Source organism: Polyodon spathula, chromosome 51 (genome assembly GCF_017654505.1).
Source record: "Polyodon spathula isolate WHYD16114869_AA chromosome 51, ASM1765450v1, whole genome shotgun sequence".
Lineage (NCBI taxonomy): Eukaryota > Metazoa > Chordata > Actinopteri > Acipenseriformes > Polyodontidae > Polyodon > Polyodon spathula.
In genome coordinates, this window is record NC_054584.1 from 1,600,447 (window position 1) to 1,617,467 (window position 17,021).

At 44.9% G+C, this 17,021-nt stretch overlaps 1 protein-coding gene across 1 annotated transcript; it reads left to right on the forward strand.

The window, feature by feature from the left end:
• The first annotated feature begins 878 nt into the window (after window positions 1-878).
• On the forward strand, window positions 879-15,616 carry dcst2 (DC-STAMP domain containing 2). Its single transcript, XM_041238974.1, has 15 exons — window positions 879-1,602; window positions 2,654-2,824; window positions 3,072-3,173; window positions 3,749-3,943; window positions 4,676-4,741; window positions 5,946-6,159; window positions 6,787-6,944; window positions 7,863-8,027; window positions 8,564-8,731; window positions 9,799-9,899; window positions 10,418-10,548; window positions 11,551-11,678; window positions 12,805-12,898; window positions 13,671-13,928; window positions 15,162-15,616. The coding sequence occupies exons 1-15, from the start codon at window positions 1,218-1,220 to the stop codon at window positions 15,514-15,516; spliced, it is 2,691 nt and encodes an 896-aa protein (XP_041094908.1). The 5' UTR covers window positions 879-1,217; the 3' UTR covers window positions 15,517-15,616.
• Window positions 15,617-17,021: the final 1,405 nt, after the last annotated feature.

Consider the following 17,021-nt stretch of genomic DNA (forward strand, 5'->3'; position numbering starts at 1 on the left):
AGAGGGCTGTCAAAATTGGTCTTTTCTGGTTTTCAAGGGATAGTGCATCGTTTACAGTTCGGTGTGCATCTTTGCATTACTGAAGCGACATCTGGTGGCCAAACGGTGGCATGATGAAGGACTCTAAAGTCTGAAACGTCCTAAATGCTTGTATATTTGTTGTAGTTTGTGTGCCTGCTTTGTATATTCATTTAACAATGTTACTGTTTCTAACAGGCGCTGTGCCAAATAGTGTCGCACAATTGTAATAATAAACTAACGCTGTGTGATATCTTGTATAACCTTATTGATTTGATGTTTTAATTGGTTGCATTATTTATGTTTACTATACTGCAGTGGAGCAGAACACTCTCGTTTAGTAATGTGTGTGTAATCATGTGCTGAGAGGACGCAAAAATGACACTAAAATTATATATATATATATATATAGTAGATCTTTTTGTAGATTTTCGTCCTCAACTAAGCTTCATGTCACTGTATAATTCATTTGTATTTCTTTACTACATATTTCAAAAGTTTAGCCTTCCATACACACTACTGCCCAGGAAACTATTAAAAAAAAAAAAAAAAAAACAACAGTTATTTTTTAATAATATTTCGAATTTTAAAATGTCCAGTTATTATTCAACCTGGCTCACCGCTGCCACCCCTGAACTAACTCGGGAGAGATGAAGACGAGCACTCGCATCCTCCGCAGGACCACGCAGTTCTGAATTGCTTTACAGCGCGGCCTGCGGGCGCCCGGCCAGCCACAGGGGGTCGCTGATGTGCGGTGAGACAAGGACTCCCCAGCTGACTTAACCCCTACCCCGTCCGGGCAGCGCTTGGCCAATTCTACCCCGCCCCCTGGGAGCTCCTGTCTACGGTCGGCAGCGGCACAGCTTGGGTTCAAACCGGCGATCTCCAAGCTATAGGGCGCATCCTGCACTCCAGGCAGGGTGCCCAAACTGGGTCTCTCGATTACTTTTTCATTATTGCATTTCTACACAAAGCCATTGAAATGCGACACTTTGGTAGTTTTAATAAACTAGGAGTTGGCATAACACTGGGAAAATGTTAAGGCTGAAAACTGTGGCAGTTTTTTCCCAGGACTTGCTCGTTTTAGCCTACATGTTGCACTCAAGCAGTAGACCTGCATCTGTGTATTTGACAAGGAGGCTGTGCTACACTGGCCAGGGTTTTCATTTTAACAGCCCTTTCTCTCCCTCAGCAAGGCGATGGGCGACAATTTGAAGGATAAACTGAGCCAGGAGGCCTGTATCAAGACGCTGTGCTGCTGCTGCCTGCAGTTCGATTCCTGCAAGAGCCCGGCCGATCTGGAGAGAGGAGCCGCCGCGGGAGCCCGGAGAAAGCGTCGGAAACGCCAGCCCCAGGTCCGCCGCCCGGCGCCGCTGAAGGAGGCAGTGCGCAGCCTGGGCGGTTTTTTCTTCGGGCTGGCGCTGTCGTCTTGCTACGCGGGGATGGTGCTCTTCGTCCACAGCTACGGCATGTGGTACTGCCTCCTTTCCACCGTCACCATCGCCACCTTCTGCTCCTTCGGCATGGGCTTGTCCGTCCGCATCCGCTCCAACGTGTTCCTCATGCTGCCCATGATCTGCTCCAGTTAGTATGGCCGCTGAGTGCCTGGATTAGATTCACTCAGAAGAGTCTGTTTAATTGCAGGTTGCTGTGAACCTGTGCTGGATAGAAACCAGCACAAAAAATGCCTTGTTGACGTCTGTGACCGAGGCTAGATCAGCCAAGTGTCTTGAGTAAGCGCCAGCACCTCAGCTTCGTCCTGCCGGCACACAATAGCAACTCTGATTCAAAATAGCAGATCACCACTAGGTGGTGCTGGCTCTTCTATACGGACACTTTGGCTGATCTAGCCTGTGTTACATGCATCTAGAACTGAAGAGCGGCTCCTTTGAAGACAAAGAGACTCCTGGTTCTGTGTAGTATTTTTACATCCCCTAGGGGCAGAGTATATATGCAGGCACTTCTTTGTGTCAGTATATCTTTTTCCAGGTGCATATAGGATAAGGTGATACGTGCTTTTCCTATAAATTATACTATGCATAGGTTTGTCATGTTTTTCTTTTTTTTAATTATGCTTTACCTATGCTTTCACTGTGCTTTATTAAGCTTTGCTGTGCTTTTACTGTGGGCAACTTTTATAAGGGTTACTTTATCATGGTTTCTTTTTAATATGCTTTACCACACCTCTCTGCTTTACAATGCTTCCCTATGTTTTACCAGACCTCTCTGTGCTTTACAATGCTTCCCTATGTTTTACCAGACCTCTCTGTGCTTTACAATGCTTCCCTATGCTTTACCATACCTCTCTGTGCTTTACAATTCTTCGCTATGCTTTACAATACCTCTGTTTAACAATGCTTGCCTATGCTTTACCAGACCTCTCTGTGCTTTACAATGCTTCCCTATGCTTTACCATACCTCTCTCTGCTTTACAATGCTTCCCTATGCTTTACCAGACCTCTCTCTGCTTTACAGTGCTTACCTATGCTTTACCATGCATTCACTGTGCTTTACAGAGCTTGGCCATGCTTTCCCATGCTTTCACTGTGCTTTATCCCACTCTGCTGTGCTTTGTAACTTCCAGGGCTGTCCCTTATTGCAGCGTGCCTGTCTTGTTGATCTGTCTCCCTGGCAGAGGAAGGGAAGAACATACTGCTCTTCATGGCCTTCACGCTGGCGATCCAGGGCCCCACGATGAACATCCTGGATAACTTTGAGCGGGCGGCCGAGGCTGTGTCCTGTGGAGTGGAGCTGGCCCTCAATCAGACCAAGGAGCTGGTAGAGAAAGTCACCACCCCCCTGGCCCGTGAGTCAAATCATTCTCGTTCAAGGAGAACTATAAGGAATGAGAACGAGGTTCTGGATTATTTGTATGACTGAAGGGTCATTACATGCTGCTGTGCTGCCTATTTCAGAACGGCCTGTATTGTACTGGTGTGGACTGCATCAGAGCTGTGCTGTATGGGCTCTGTGCTTCTGTGTCATACTGGTGTGGATTGCACAGAGCTGTGCTATATGGGCTCCGTGCCTCTGTTCTTTTTGTTTTGTTCCAGCTGTCCTTAATAAGATCAAGAACATCTCTAAGAATGCTAAAGTCGTGGCAGACAAGGTCCGGAGGTTTCTCAAGAGTCTGATGTCATCAGTGAAGCATGTCGGTGAGGGAGTGGTCTGCTAAACTCAAAGAAAACACACAACGCACAGAGCTCCTGTAATGAACTGCATATTCCATTATTAACACCCTTAAAGTGATTGCAGTTAACAAAATCATTCCAGAAATCTGACACGTCCTGCACTTGTTACATAGGTCTCAAAACACATTCACAATTAAAACATAACATCTGGTACTTCACTTGGCTAAAGAAATCTCAGTTTGCAAGCCATGCTTTCAGTTACTGTTGCACTTCCTAGGTCACCTTGAGGGTGAAGTTGTCCCCACCCTTTCACTGGTTTCTTTTACTGTCATCAACCAGCCAGCCTGGCCTGACCTAGGAAGCACATCAGATAACCAGAGAATAAAGCTCAGAAAACAAGAGCTGTGTTTAACCACAACTACTGACATGCTGTCTTCCACTGCAAAACCACGCAGCATGAGAAGAGCTATGCCTGCAGCCCCAGAACGATACTGTGTACTGCAAGCAGGTGAGGAAGAGATGCACTGGATTCTCTGATACACTAAAAGCCATTTTGTGCTGAGCTGTGATTGGTGGACTCGGTATTTGTTTCCCCGCAGCTCGTATCTTAAGGAATGTCTTGCACTTCCTCGTGAATATCGGAGAGATCTGCAATGACCAGCTGGGCTCCCCGTACAGGAAGTGCATCAAGATATTCGACGATGCCCGCGCGGACTGCTTGGACGTCATGTCCTTCTTCGGATTCCTCTGCTACATCGTGGACGTCTTCAAACCACTGTGCGGACTGGCCTACAGTAAGAGCGTCGCTTATCTCTCAGCGCGCACGACGGGGGGGGGGGTTCTCGACCCCCTCCAGCGTGCCTGCTCTAATCGTTGCCATTTCAAACAGCGCGGAGAGCAGGGCTGCGCAGACCCTCGCATTTCCCAAGCAATTCCATTTGACGTGTTTTTTTTGTCAGCATTAAACGAAGCCGGAAAAAACCTGTTAAATGTGTGTTCATTTCACAAGAAGAAAAGCTGCCTTCGCCCCATTCGCCCTCCTCTTTACAGATGAGCACCAATCAATGACAATGAACGACCTCTTTGAGTCATTTAAAAAGGAATCCCTCTCCAGTGTCTAGTACAACCATTAACCTGTCCCCCTGCAACACTGTTCTGCTAGTAAGATTTACCACATTTGTTCTACATGGTATTACTAATGTAGTTCTTTAATCCACTGGAGGAGCAGTTAATGGTTACACTACATGTACTTCACGTTGCTATATTTCTTACCTCCACTAGGGGGTGGAGTGTTGCAGGAGGACAGGTTAGTGGTGGCACTCTGGTGTGCCAGCATATTAGACATGGTTCTGAGAGCTCTAACAAGGACCCGGGTGTTTTAAACTTGTCCCCAGGATGTGACGGCTGGAACTGATATTCCAGAAGAATGTTAGTTAAGATCATTTCGATATCACACACACACTTGAAGTTGTCAATATAAGATGTATCTTTTGTAAGAGTATCCCTCTTGTTTCCTTTGCTTGCAGTCATCCAGCTGTTCTGTATCATTCCTACCTACATCATGGGGCGAATCAGGGAGAAGACTTCGAACCGTGAGTAGGCGGGGCCTGGCTTCCAGAACAGGGCAGGGGATCAGCACTCAGATATTTCCAGAGACTGCATCCAGCTGCATAGTTTAAAGGGATGCTTCAGGGCAGGGTCACCCCCTCTGATATTACCAGGGACTGCATCCAGCTGCATTGTTAAAGAGATGCTTCTTATCAGAGCTTAGCAAGGAGAACAATCTGCTTTAAACAGCCTTCACTGTAACTTTTCAACTCCGCCAGCCTCCCCCCTCTCTCTGTAGACAGAGTGAGACTAGCAGAGCTGAAACGTCACTCTGTCATATTTGATGAGGAGGCTGTTCAGTCCTGGCTGTTAGGATTCTCCAAACAAGCTAAAAGTAGATTTTTATTTAGAAATAACTGTTTATCTGGGGTAGAGAAAATTGCCCTGCCACAACTTTGAACCCTGATATTCACAAAATACACAAGAAGTAAACTTTGAACAAAATTGTGACTTGAGGGTTTAATAGAGGAATTTCAAAATTCAGACTTCCTAAAACCCTGTGTGTGAAGAATGCTCTTCTGTACACTCAGCTCACCTGTGTGAAGAATGCTCTTCACTACACTCAGCTCACCTGTGTGAAGGGACAAGCTCCACACTGCCTTGTAAAAAGCAACAGATTGCCATGCAGTACCTTCAAATGAGTTTGGGTAGCTACAGTATATTCTTATTTGTAGGAAATATCAATATAATCGTGGAATAAACAAGATAATAATGATCTTTATTTTTATATAGCGCCTTTCATAGTGAACCACCATCACAAAGCTCTTTACAAGATACGAGACTAGGTTTTGTGAACTATGCATCAGCTGCAGAGTCACTTACAACAACATCTCACCCCAAAGACGCAGCACAAGGAGGTGAAGTGACTTGCTCAGGGTCACACAGCGAGTCAGTGGCTGAGCTGGGATTTGAACCTCCTGGTTACAAGCCTGTTTCTTTAACCACTGGACCACACAGCCTCCTATGAATACTGGACAATATCCCTCCTCCCTCCTGCGTATTAAACAGTAGCCCCCCCTCTGTCCCTGTATATTATCTCTCGCTCTGTGACATACACTATTTCTGTTTGTTACTGTGCCCCATTACAGTCGTGTTTCTTCACCTCGATTTACATTATAAAGTAGAGCACAGGTGGTAGAGTTAGCCTGGCACCATTGTGAACACCTCTGTGCTGTTTCCTCTGCTCAGCTGTGATGGCAGCCTTCGAGAAGATGAAGGATGAGTTTGAGTTCAACATCTCCAGCAGCTCCAGCTTCTCCATGCACTTCAACAAGAGCAAGTCCATCTTCCAGGTGGCCGCAGACATCATGGAGGAGGTGTCTGTGGAGCTGGACAAGTTTCAGGAGTTCATCGGTCTCTTCGGCTACGCCACGCTCTTCCTGGTGTTCTACATGTACCTGCAGTGAGTCAGTGGTACTCTGCGCCTGGATCACTGCACACAGGAGCACTGTAATCCCATCAGTCTCGCCTGAGTCCCATCATCTCCGGGGTCTCACCTCTTCGATTTGAAAGAGGCACACATCATGTCAAATTTTTGATGGCTATTGCATTTGTCATCAATGAAACTTGCTCTCTTGAAGGAACGCATCACACACGTGAGTTGGTTCTGGGAGTCCTTGTAGGAAAAAACAGTTCAGAATGGTTTTGAAACACATTGTTTTAAATATATATAGTTCTCCAGGAAAAAAAAAATGTTGGCTGTTTATTTTCTTTAAAAGAACTCCCAGAAGCGAGACGCAGTGACTCGAGTACCGATCGCTGCTTCTCCTGCGACCGACTTGTTTTCAATGTTAATTGTTAACTTTAGGAAGTAGACCGGCTGTGTAGCATTGAAATATCTCAAAGGAGCCTTCGATAACATTTTCATACAGGAAATAAGTGTAGTTATTACTGTAATTATTACAATTATTACTCTCTGTGTGTGTCTCTGTGTGCGTGTCTGTGTGTGTGTGTGTGTGTGTCTCTGTGTACGTGTCTGTGTGTGTGTGTGTGTGTGTCTGTATGTCTGTGTGTGTGTGTCTGTCTGCAGGGCTGTGCTGTACAGGAAGAAGTACCTGTTCCAGGATGACTATGACAATAACTATATCACCAATGAGTTTGTGGAGATGGACATCATGAGAGCGCAGCATGACAAGAACACCGTGCTCCCACTGAGCCAGGACGAAGCTCTGAAATACGTCAGACCCTGTAAGCAAGGGGGAGGGGAGACGGGACACCCTTACAAAAGGATATTTTAATACCTCTCTGTGCTTTACAAAGCTTAGCTATGACTTACCGTGCTTTCACTGTGTTTCATTACACTTTGCTGTGCTTTTACTGTGGGAGGCGTTTATAAGGGTGTATGGCAGAGAGGATGATGGAGTGTGGAGAGAAAAGAGAGGGGAGAGAAAGTTGAGAGAGGACAGTTGGGAATGGAACATGGAGAGAGGGTTGGAGGGAGTGAGGAGAGGGTAGGGGAGAAGGTTGAGAGAGGAGAGATGGGAATTGAGCATGAAGAGAGGGTTGGAGGGAGTGAGGAGAGGGTAGGGGAGAAGGTTGAGAGAGGAGAGATGGGACTTGAGCATGAAGAGAGGGTTGGAGGGAGTGAGGAGAGGGTAGGGGAGAAGGTTGAGAGAGGAGAGATGGGAATGGAGCATGGAGAGAGGGTTGGAGGGAGTGAGGAGAGGGTAGGGGAGAAGGTTGAGAGAGGAGAGATGGGACTTGAGCATGAAGAGAGGGTTGGAGGGAGTGAGGAGAGGGTAGGGCAGAAGGTTGAGAGAGGAGAGATGGGAATGGAGCATGAAGAGAGGGTTGGAGGGAGTGAGGAGAGGGTAGGGCAGAAGGTTGAGAGAGGAGAGATGGGAATTGAGCATGAAGAGAGGGTTGGAGGGAGTGAGGAGAGGGTAGGGGAGAAAGTCGAGTGGGAAGAGGAGGAAGGCGATTGCACAGAGAGGGAGTTTGGGGAGGATTTAGGAAGAGGGGAGAGAAGGTAGGGGTTAGAAGGAAGAAAGGAATCTTCTGTAATATATATTCCCCTGTCTGTCTATGTGCCTGTGTCTATGGGTATGTGTATGTCTGTGTGTGTTTTTCTATGTCTCTCTCTCTCTCTCTCTCTCTGTGTGTCAGGTTCTCTGTACATGACAGGCAGGGAGAAGCGCACCTACATCTGGAACATCACCAATGTGTTTCGTCACATGCTGATCTGCTCTCTGGTGGTGGTGATCGATTACATTATATTCTGGATCTTCGACATGGTGCGCTACTACCTGCAGGGGGAGATAATAGCCCGGGGTAAGCCTGTCCTCTCCAGCAGTGGGTGCTTCTTTTACTGTCCTTATTTAAGAATATACTTCACATGCACAGTAGCTAATCTGTATTACCTTCACTTTGTAGATCTGAAACATGCACACATTAAGACACGTATTTCATTTATAATGGTGTTTGCTATAACATGTTGCTGCACATCTGACACTATAAAACGAACGAAGGTGCACAACAGGCAAGGATTGTGGAATTATTTTGCTGTATGGACTCTATAGGCTTGCTGCTTTTCAACATTTATTTTTCATGGCAGTAAAAGCAGAGTGATTCACTGCAGTATTTGTAAAAGCAGAGTGATTCATTGCAGCTTTTGTAAAAACAGAGTGATTCATTGCAGCTTTTGTAAAAGCAGAGTGATTCGCTACAGTATTTGTAAAAGCAGAGTGATTCATTACAGTATTTTACGAGCCTGATAAAGCAATGTTGAAAAGGCTCTTGGTATCTACAAGCACTCAGGGTAATAGATCCTGGGGTTTGCAGTCCTCTTCCTGTCTTGTTGTTTGCAGCCCCTGTGCAGATTGCAGTTGATATTAGCGGGTCTGGATATGCAGCCGATATCTACAAAGACATTGTAGCGTCCTTCGACATCCTGCAGCAAGCGAACATCAGCGTCCTGAGCAAGAAGTGTAGGATGAACCCTACCGAGCCAGACTACATGGGCTACCTCATCATAGGTACTGTACTGAATTCACTGTGCCTCATATACTCAGGACAGAGTGATTACACTGCAGACTACATGGGCTACCTCATCATAGGTACTGTACTGAATTCACGGAGTACTGTCAGTGCATATGTAACGGCAGACAGCACAGACTGTTTTTACATTGTTGGGGGAAAAAATACACGTAGACTAACATATATGATTGACATAAAACCGTTTTAGACAGTTTAATTAGTTGTAAATACAATGGTGCTTCCTGCGTGTGCTGTTGGATATAGTGAGATATGTGATTTTGTTTTGCAGTTCAGTCTGTATTTATCTGTAGCCGCGGTATCTCATGGCATCACCTTCTAGAAGCTACACCCGGACAGCTAACAAAAACCTGTAGTCAGGACAGTGTGTTTATTTTAACATACAAATAGGGCTTACTTTCCGATTTCCTCATATTTTATCATCATTTCTGCTTGTATTCTTTACCGAGATATTTCTTGTGCTGCTTATTATTCTGCACTGCTATAATCGGAGTTCCCATCATGCCTGTGATATTAGACGCGCAAGTCTGAATACAAGAAGAGCAACGAAACGTCTGTACGGCTGTACAGAGCCCTGTTGATGGGAGTCTCTGCTGTTTCCAGGGGGCTGTACGGAGCCCTGTTGATGGGAGTCTCTGCTCTTTCCAGGGGGCTGTACAGAGCCCTGTTGATGGGAGTCTCTGCTCTTTCCAGGGGGCGGAGCCCTGTTGATGGGAGTCTCTGCTCTTTCCAGGGGGCTGTACAGAGCCCTGTTGATGGGAGTCTCTGCTCTTTCCAGGGGGCTGTACAGAGCCCTGTTGATGGGAGTCTCTGCTCTTTCCAGGGGGCTATGCGGAGCCCTGTTGATGGGAGTCTCTGCTTTTTGCAGGGGGCTGTACGGAGCCCTGTTGATGGGAGTCTCTGCTCTTTCCAGGGGGCTGTACAGAGCCCTGTTGATGGGAGTCTCTGCTCTTTTTCAGGGGGCTATGCGGAGCCCTGTTGAAGGGAGTCTCTTCTTTCTAGGGGGGCTGTACGGTGCCCTGTTGATGGGATTCTCTATTCTTTCTAGGGGGGCTGTACGGAATGTCTTTTTTCATTGTCGTCGCTGGGAATTATGTGACCAGGCTGCGGAGGTTTGTGTGTGCCAGTTACTACCCATCGAGAGAGCGGGTAAGCACCGCCACAGACACGCCGCCTTCAACAGCCACCTTCAACAGCAGCCACCTTCAACGGCCGTCACCTTCAACAGCCACCACCTTCAACATCCAGCTTCAACATCAGCCACCTTCAACAGCCACCTTCAACTCGAGTGTCTTGTCGTAGATAGGTGTACCCCCCTTTTGTTATAATTAGTGGAACATTCCAGGAAAATGAAGTTTTATCATAATTGGACAAGCAGCTCCTAGCAGTTTGCCAAACTGTCTCCACACTCCACAGTTTCTCCATCTATCTGGAGAACAGCTTATCCAATTGTCACGAAACTTGCCGTGAGCATGCTTTAGAACGTCTCCGATTCTGGGGGGTATAGGGTGTGTCTGTCTGTCTGTATGTCTGTCCACCTGTAAGTTAAATCAACTGTCATGTTATAATTAAACATTTGTTAGTGACTTGCTTCCTAACCCTGGTGCAGTTTTCTATTCACAGTGGTGGTGAGGGATGTGACTAAGAGCCCTCTGTTTCTCCTCTAGGAGCGTATCTGCTTCCTGTACAATCAGATCCTGTCCAAGCGCACCTCTCTCCCCACAGCTCTGATGCAAGCGATCAAGAAGAACACGGCGGACGAGGGGCACACCAGCATGCTAATGGTTCTGGGGGCAAAGTAAGAGAGCCGCACTGATACAGAAGAAATCATCAAAGATGGGCTAATTATCCCAATAGAGGAGTTCAAACCAAAGCTTCAAATACGCACGAAGAGGGATTGCTTAGCTTCCACAGTGCTTGTGTATAGGACGAAGCTTGGGCTGTATGCTTTTCCCTGTTTAACATGTTTTAACAGATTTCAGTCTAAAAGTATTTCAAGACCTTTCACGATTAAACATAATTCATAAAGCAGAAAAAGCGTTCTCACAATCAAAATGGATCATTTTCTCTAGCGTTATTGTGCCACAAATGTTCCTACATATTTAAATGTAACCTGAAAACCGTGAAGGCTAAATTGTAGAATATTTAGTTTATGTCCCCCTTTTATAGATATTTCATTTTCACCGTCAGTGAATTCTCAAACAAAATAAAAAAAAACATGAATAAATGTAAAATTAACAGACAAGTGAAATGTCCTTCTTTTGTACTGGGCAGAGCGATCTTTAGGAAAAATATTTCCGATCTTCGATGGTGTCTTTACCATTGAAGACATTTTAAAGACATCGCGCAGCTCTATGCAGTGTGTGTTCAATCATTACAGGAAGCAAACTGAACCAGCTGCCAGGTTCCTGAATGCAGGGTAACAGGAGGTGTGTCAATCAAACGTTTGCTGTATTTATTTTTAAGTGATAAAAATAAGTGTATCTACACTGTTCTTTCAGAAGTGGGAATTTTCACACTGAACTGCATTTTACATGACAATGGGCAGATTTCACAGGAAACCGTGATGACAGTGAAAAAATACAGCCTTAGTCATAGGGAAGTGTGATGCTGTGTGTGTGTGTGTGTGTGTGTGTGTGTGTGTGTGTGTGTGTGTGTGTTTAGTTATAGGGCAGTATGATACTGTATGTGTGTGTGTGTTTAGTTATAGGGCAGTATGATACCGTGTTGGTGTGTGAGTGTGTGTGTGTTTAGTTATAGGGCAGTATGATACTGTGTTGGTGTGTGTGTTTCTTTGCAGGTTCCCGGGCTGTGGCAGGCTGGTTCAGTTCATGGGAGTGTATCAGAGTTACTGCATGGCTTGTGGGAAGGTTGCAGAGGGCAAGTACACGTCTGCGTTCATCACCTGCATCACTCCAGGATGCAAAGGTATTGTGCTATAGATCAGACCTGCTTCCATATATCATACCCACAATATGGTAGTATAGGGTGCTGTGTGACACGAGCTGATATCCACTCCACGAGTGGGTTCCTGGCCACTCTGAACTTGAGAGGGTGGAAATCAGTGTGTATCTTCCATAGCACCCTATACTATAGATTTTTATAATATAGTGGTACATATAAATAATTAAACAGCTGATCTCATGTCCATTTGATACAAACTATCTGATACAAAGACATTTCAGATGGCTGAATCACATCCCTGTCAGGGTCTATTGTATAATATAAACAATATCTTTCCCTTGTTCTGGTGTTCAGTCATTGAGTGCTTCTCACTCCAGTACTGTGATTTCTTTATTTTGGTAAGCAGTTCTAATTGTCTTCCATAGATCTAGGAGGCAGTGTAGTCCAGTGGTTAAAGTCTTGGGCTTGTAACCAGAAGGTCACTGGTTCAGATCCCTCCAGTGCCACTGACTCACTCACTGTGTGACCCTGAGCAAGTCACTTAACCTCCTTGTCCGTCCTGCGGATGAGATGCTAAATCAATGTCCTATTGGAAGTGACTCTGCATATAATGCACAGTTCACAGCCTGCCTCTGTAAAGCGCTTTGTGATGGTGCTCCACTATGAAAGACGCTATATAAAAATAAAGATATTGTTATTATATTATCTATGTAATCTGGCTACATAGCCAAAGTGTAAGAGCCAGTGCCATCTAGTGGATCAAGTTTCCTTTTGTTTTTCTGGGAATAAGCTTGGCGATGGTGCTTACTAATATAAAGATACTTTGGCTGATCTAGCCTACATTGCATAGATCTGTGGCAAGAAAACTAGACCTGAAGAACAGCTATGAACCACAGGTAAATGAACCATAGCAAAGACCACACTATTCGAATCGTTTCAATAAGAGCGATACAATTGCTGCAGTTCCCTACATAATATTGTGATGCCATTGGGTGTGGTATCAGGGCAGGCTGTGCTGTGAATGGGAGCCTTTGTGACATTTGTTTCTCAGAACTGTACCTTGCTGTGTTATCGCAGTGAAAGTGAATATCTTCTCCAGTGTCCCAGCCTGCCCTGACGGTGTGTCTATGTGCCCCCCCCCCTTGCCCAGGTCTGTACTGCACCCAGTGCTTTAAGAAGCTGAACAACGTCTGCACCATCTGCATGAGCCCTTTGACCTTTGAGGATGACAACGAGGAAGAGCTGTGAGTTACCCTGTTATAGGAACACTGTAGCATAACCTAACTGAGTGCTAAGAAGCTACAGCCTAGTAGTTGGCTGGAACAGAGCGTCTAAGGGAAAGGTCGTCTGAATGGACAGAAACACACACTAATGGGTTTCAGAAATACTCTGTTATATTATTGAAATGATCAGGAGCCAGGAGTTTGATATTAAATCATTTTCCACCCTTATGGCTGCATGAACAACTCCTAGTAGTAATCCTACAGACTCACAGGTGAGACTGTGTCATGTGATTGAAGTGTAATCAGCTTTAGCAATGATGGGATTGCTGGCACTTTGTCGTATATACAGTACCTGTGATAGGGTATATGAGTATTGATGATGTTCCCAGACCAGACAGCTGACAGTGAAACACAAAGACGGGTGCTACGGGTGAAAAGCACGCTTGTGCGCCGTTTTTCATTGCAAACAAAAAGTTTCTGTTGCTGATGCATGCATAGAGATGATTCTATCTGAAATAACGAAAAAGTGAGGGGGGACATGTCCCTTGTGCCCCCCGTGTAAATGACACCTATGACACAAAACCATTCTTTAAATACACTCACAATAAACTAAACAATGCATTATTTACAATACATTTACAAGCAGGGCTTTGCCCTGCCCCCTCTAATTATGTTCAGGGGTTTTATTCCCTGCCACAATACATAACCCAAGATAGTTCTGTAACCCAGGACTCGTCTTTCCAATCGTTCTATTTGATACAGTATATAACAAGGGATATTCCAATGTGTGCAGGGACTCGAGTGACGAGGAGAAGGTAAAGCTGTGGATATCAGCTATGAAGGCGATGAAGAACATGGAGCTGGAGAAGAAGAGAGAGCTGAGGAAGCTGCTAAAAAGGCGGATCAAGGAGGCCCTGCGGAAGAAGGTGGACAAGGGGGGCCAGGGCCTGCCCAAGGAGCTGCGCAAGAGAACAGCTTCCGAGAAGAGCGAGGAGAGGAGCGAGAGCGACACCAGCAGCAACATCAGCAGCCAGAGCAGCGACTCCAACAGGTGAAGGGCTTCCTGTTACAGACAGCCCTGTGAGCAATGCCTTACCTTTCCTTTGCCATGTTGAAAAAAGCAATTCCCTAGTTTGTTTAACTATGATGTGTGAATAATAAGGACAATCTAAACTTTCGGGAATTTCTGTGACATGGGCAACACAGGATGCAGCAACGTTGCACTTAAAGGTTTTATTTACATAAATCCACGTACTGTGTCAGTCGTAAAGTCACGGCCTGTCTTGCTGTAAATCATTATCACATGCTTGCATGGAACATATCTGACTGGAAATCACTAAATCCCGACCTACAGCTTTTGTAAAGAAAAAACAAATATTACAAATCTGTTAAAACTGAGAATAAGGGGCATTGCTTACATCATATCAGCATCATGAAGCCAGTCTATGAAACTCATTCCGGTATGAAACGTGGGCTGCAGCCGCTCCCTATAACCCAATGCGGGTGCTGCAGGGGGCAGGTTCATGGTCACACTGGTGTACCAGCTGAACTGAGAGGCATGCTTGAGAGCTATGAATCTAAAGTCCTCAAGGCTTGCCATCGAAAAAGTGCACTGGAACTGCTGTAAGGCCAGCGTGCTGGTTCAGAAGAGGAGCTGGCTAGGGTGTGGACAGTATTTTCATTGATGAAGAATGCATTGCACAGCACTTTATTGAAGCCTGAATGTAGTTTGACTGCTGCACAGTTAGGGCTGACAGTCCGGGAATTGACATCTGTGGCCGGGCGCCAGGAATCTTTTGTATTTGTTACAGAGGAGTATGAAAACTTTGTATGGGAATAAAAAAAAAAAAAAAAAAAAAGTTCTACAAACGTCAGCAACTGGAATCTGTAGATTTTTTGTTCCTGTAACTTGAGCTAAATGGTTAAGCTAAGAGACTGTACCAAGGACTGTGTTGTGCCAAAATGAGCACAGCATTAATAACATGTAAGGTACGTGCAGGACGATTTCTGCATTCATCTACATGTGCTTGTAATTTTAGGCTACTGAAAACTGACCAGAAATCATTACCAAGTTTGATTGCTAGAAATATCAAGAGCACAATACTGTATATACTGCATGATTGTTGATTTGTACTGAGATCTGGTGGTATTGTATAACTCTATTGCAGAATACTGCAGTTTTGATAGACCAAGGTTGACTGAGAAATATGTCCGGGTTTAGCCAGTGGAAAAGGTGGCAGCCCTGTGGACAGTGCAGATGTAACCCTGCTGCTTCTCTCTCCAGTGACCTGGACTTCAATTACCAGGACAAGTCGGAGTCTGAGCACACTCCCTCCAGCGAAGACGACCCCGAGGCCTTCCTGGAGAAGCGCAAGCAGAGAGTTCAGATGAGCCGCCAAGAACTGAGCGACGACTCCTCTGAGGACAGCAGCGGCAGCCAAGCCGAGGAGACGAAGGGCAGCGAAAACGCCCCGGAGCAGCCAGTCAGAGAGGAGCCACCTGCTGCACCGGAGGAAACACCACCTGGGGATGACTTCCTGGCCTCCTTGAACAGGGCAAAGACAGACCTTCAAGAAACAGCGCCCTCTGCTGCCCCAGCTGAACGGGAAGATGACCTAACTGAGCATCAGCATTACTAAACTAGTAGCTAACAAAACAATTCTGTAAATCTTACCCATTTTGCATTTAGGACTAAGATGTGAAAGAAGCACTCTATTGCACACATTTTATTTTCATTAAAAAAATATATCTGGTACTACTTTAGGTTAAAGGAAGCTCTCAGTTTCTATGATTTCTTCCTAGGTCTCCTCAATAGTGTTGTCACTTAGAGCACTTCGATGGTTCTTGATCAGAGAAGGCAGGGGTAATATAAGCAAAGACAAGAGCTGTCTTTGAAGGCAGAGGCTTCTGAATATGACCAAACAGCAACCAGATCTTCAGAGAATGGACCAAACAGCTTGTGTTACCCAGTTGAATGATACTTGACTGGAGTCTTGCCTCGACTTTTATAGAACTTTTCTTCCACTTTGTGTGTCAGAAGACTTTATTAATATATATTTGGTCTGTTTTGACAGCTGTTATTTTTAAGTGAATAATATATTTAAAAAGTCGTGGCAACTTATTTAAAATTAAATGAGTAGGATCTCATGTCCTCTCCCTTTCTAATCTCTAAAATAGAGAGAGAGAGAGAGATGAAATTTCTAAACAGTAAAACTTCTTTTAGCTTCAATAGATAAACTAACAAAACCACCCCCTAATACTAATTCCATTACCATTAGCTCTCCCCATGGCTGCGATTACTTTTTAGATAGATATTAGAAATAAATATTAGAAATAAAATCCAACAGACTCCTATAATGGATGAACCTTGCTAAACAATTTATCTAGACCGGTCAAGGCTGTGATGGAGTCTTCAGTGATTTCTTTAGAGGACCTGACAGAGCTAGTTCTGCATAGGAGACCCACGGCATGCTCCCTCGATCCCATCCCTTCTAAATTATTAACAGAAGTAGTTTTTGTTCTCAATACACACATAAACTAAATTATAAATGAATCACTTGCCTCTGGCATAGTTCCTTTTAGCACTCAAGGTAGCGGTAATAAAGCCATTACTTAAAAAACCAAACTTCAACCCTAAAGACCTCAATAACTTTAGGCTCATTTCCAATGTGCCGTTTTTAGAAAAGGTTCTTGAGTGGATTGTTGTAGACAAAGTGTAATGTTTCTACCAACAGAAGGTAATTCCAGTGTGGATTCGGAGCTGCACATAACTCTAACCCTAACCCTAACCCTTGTTAAAGTATTAGATTATCTGTGGACTCTGGCTTTCCCTCTGTTTAAATTCTCCTTGATCTAAGTGCTGCGTTTGATATTGTTGACAATTCTGTTTTATTGACTCGTCTTGGAAGCTTGGTAGGTCTCTCAGGTGGTGTCCTATCTTGAGTTAGGTCCTCTGTCTCCAGCAGATTCCAGTCTCCACTAGGGAGAATAAATCGGTATTATCAGAAGTGGTGTTCCTCTGGGTTCTATTTTAGCCCCTTGTTATTTTCTTTATATGTGTTCCATTAGGCAACATTATTTGCACACAAATGGAGTTAGCTTCCATTGCTACACTAATGACACACAACTGTTTGTCTGTGAATCC

Excerpts from the sequence above, each read along its gene's own strand:
- dcst2 (XM_041238974.1), top strand. The coding sequence starts at position 1,218 with ATGGGCGACAATTTGAAGGATAAACTGAGCCAGGAGGCCTGTATCAAG. Across the intron at positions 3,174-3,748 it reads GTCATCAGTGAAGCATGTCG|CTCGTATCTTAAGGAATGTC; the intron begins GTGAGGGAGTGG and ends GTTTCCCCGCAG. Across the intron at positions 13,929-15,161 it reads CAGAGCAGCGACTCCAACAG|TGACCTGGACTTCAATTACC; the intron begins GTGAAGGGCTTC and ends TTCTCTCTCCAG.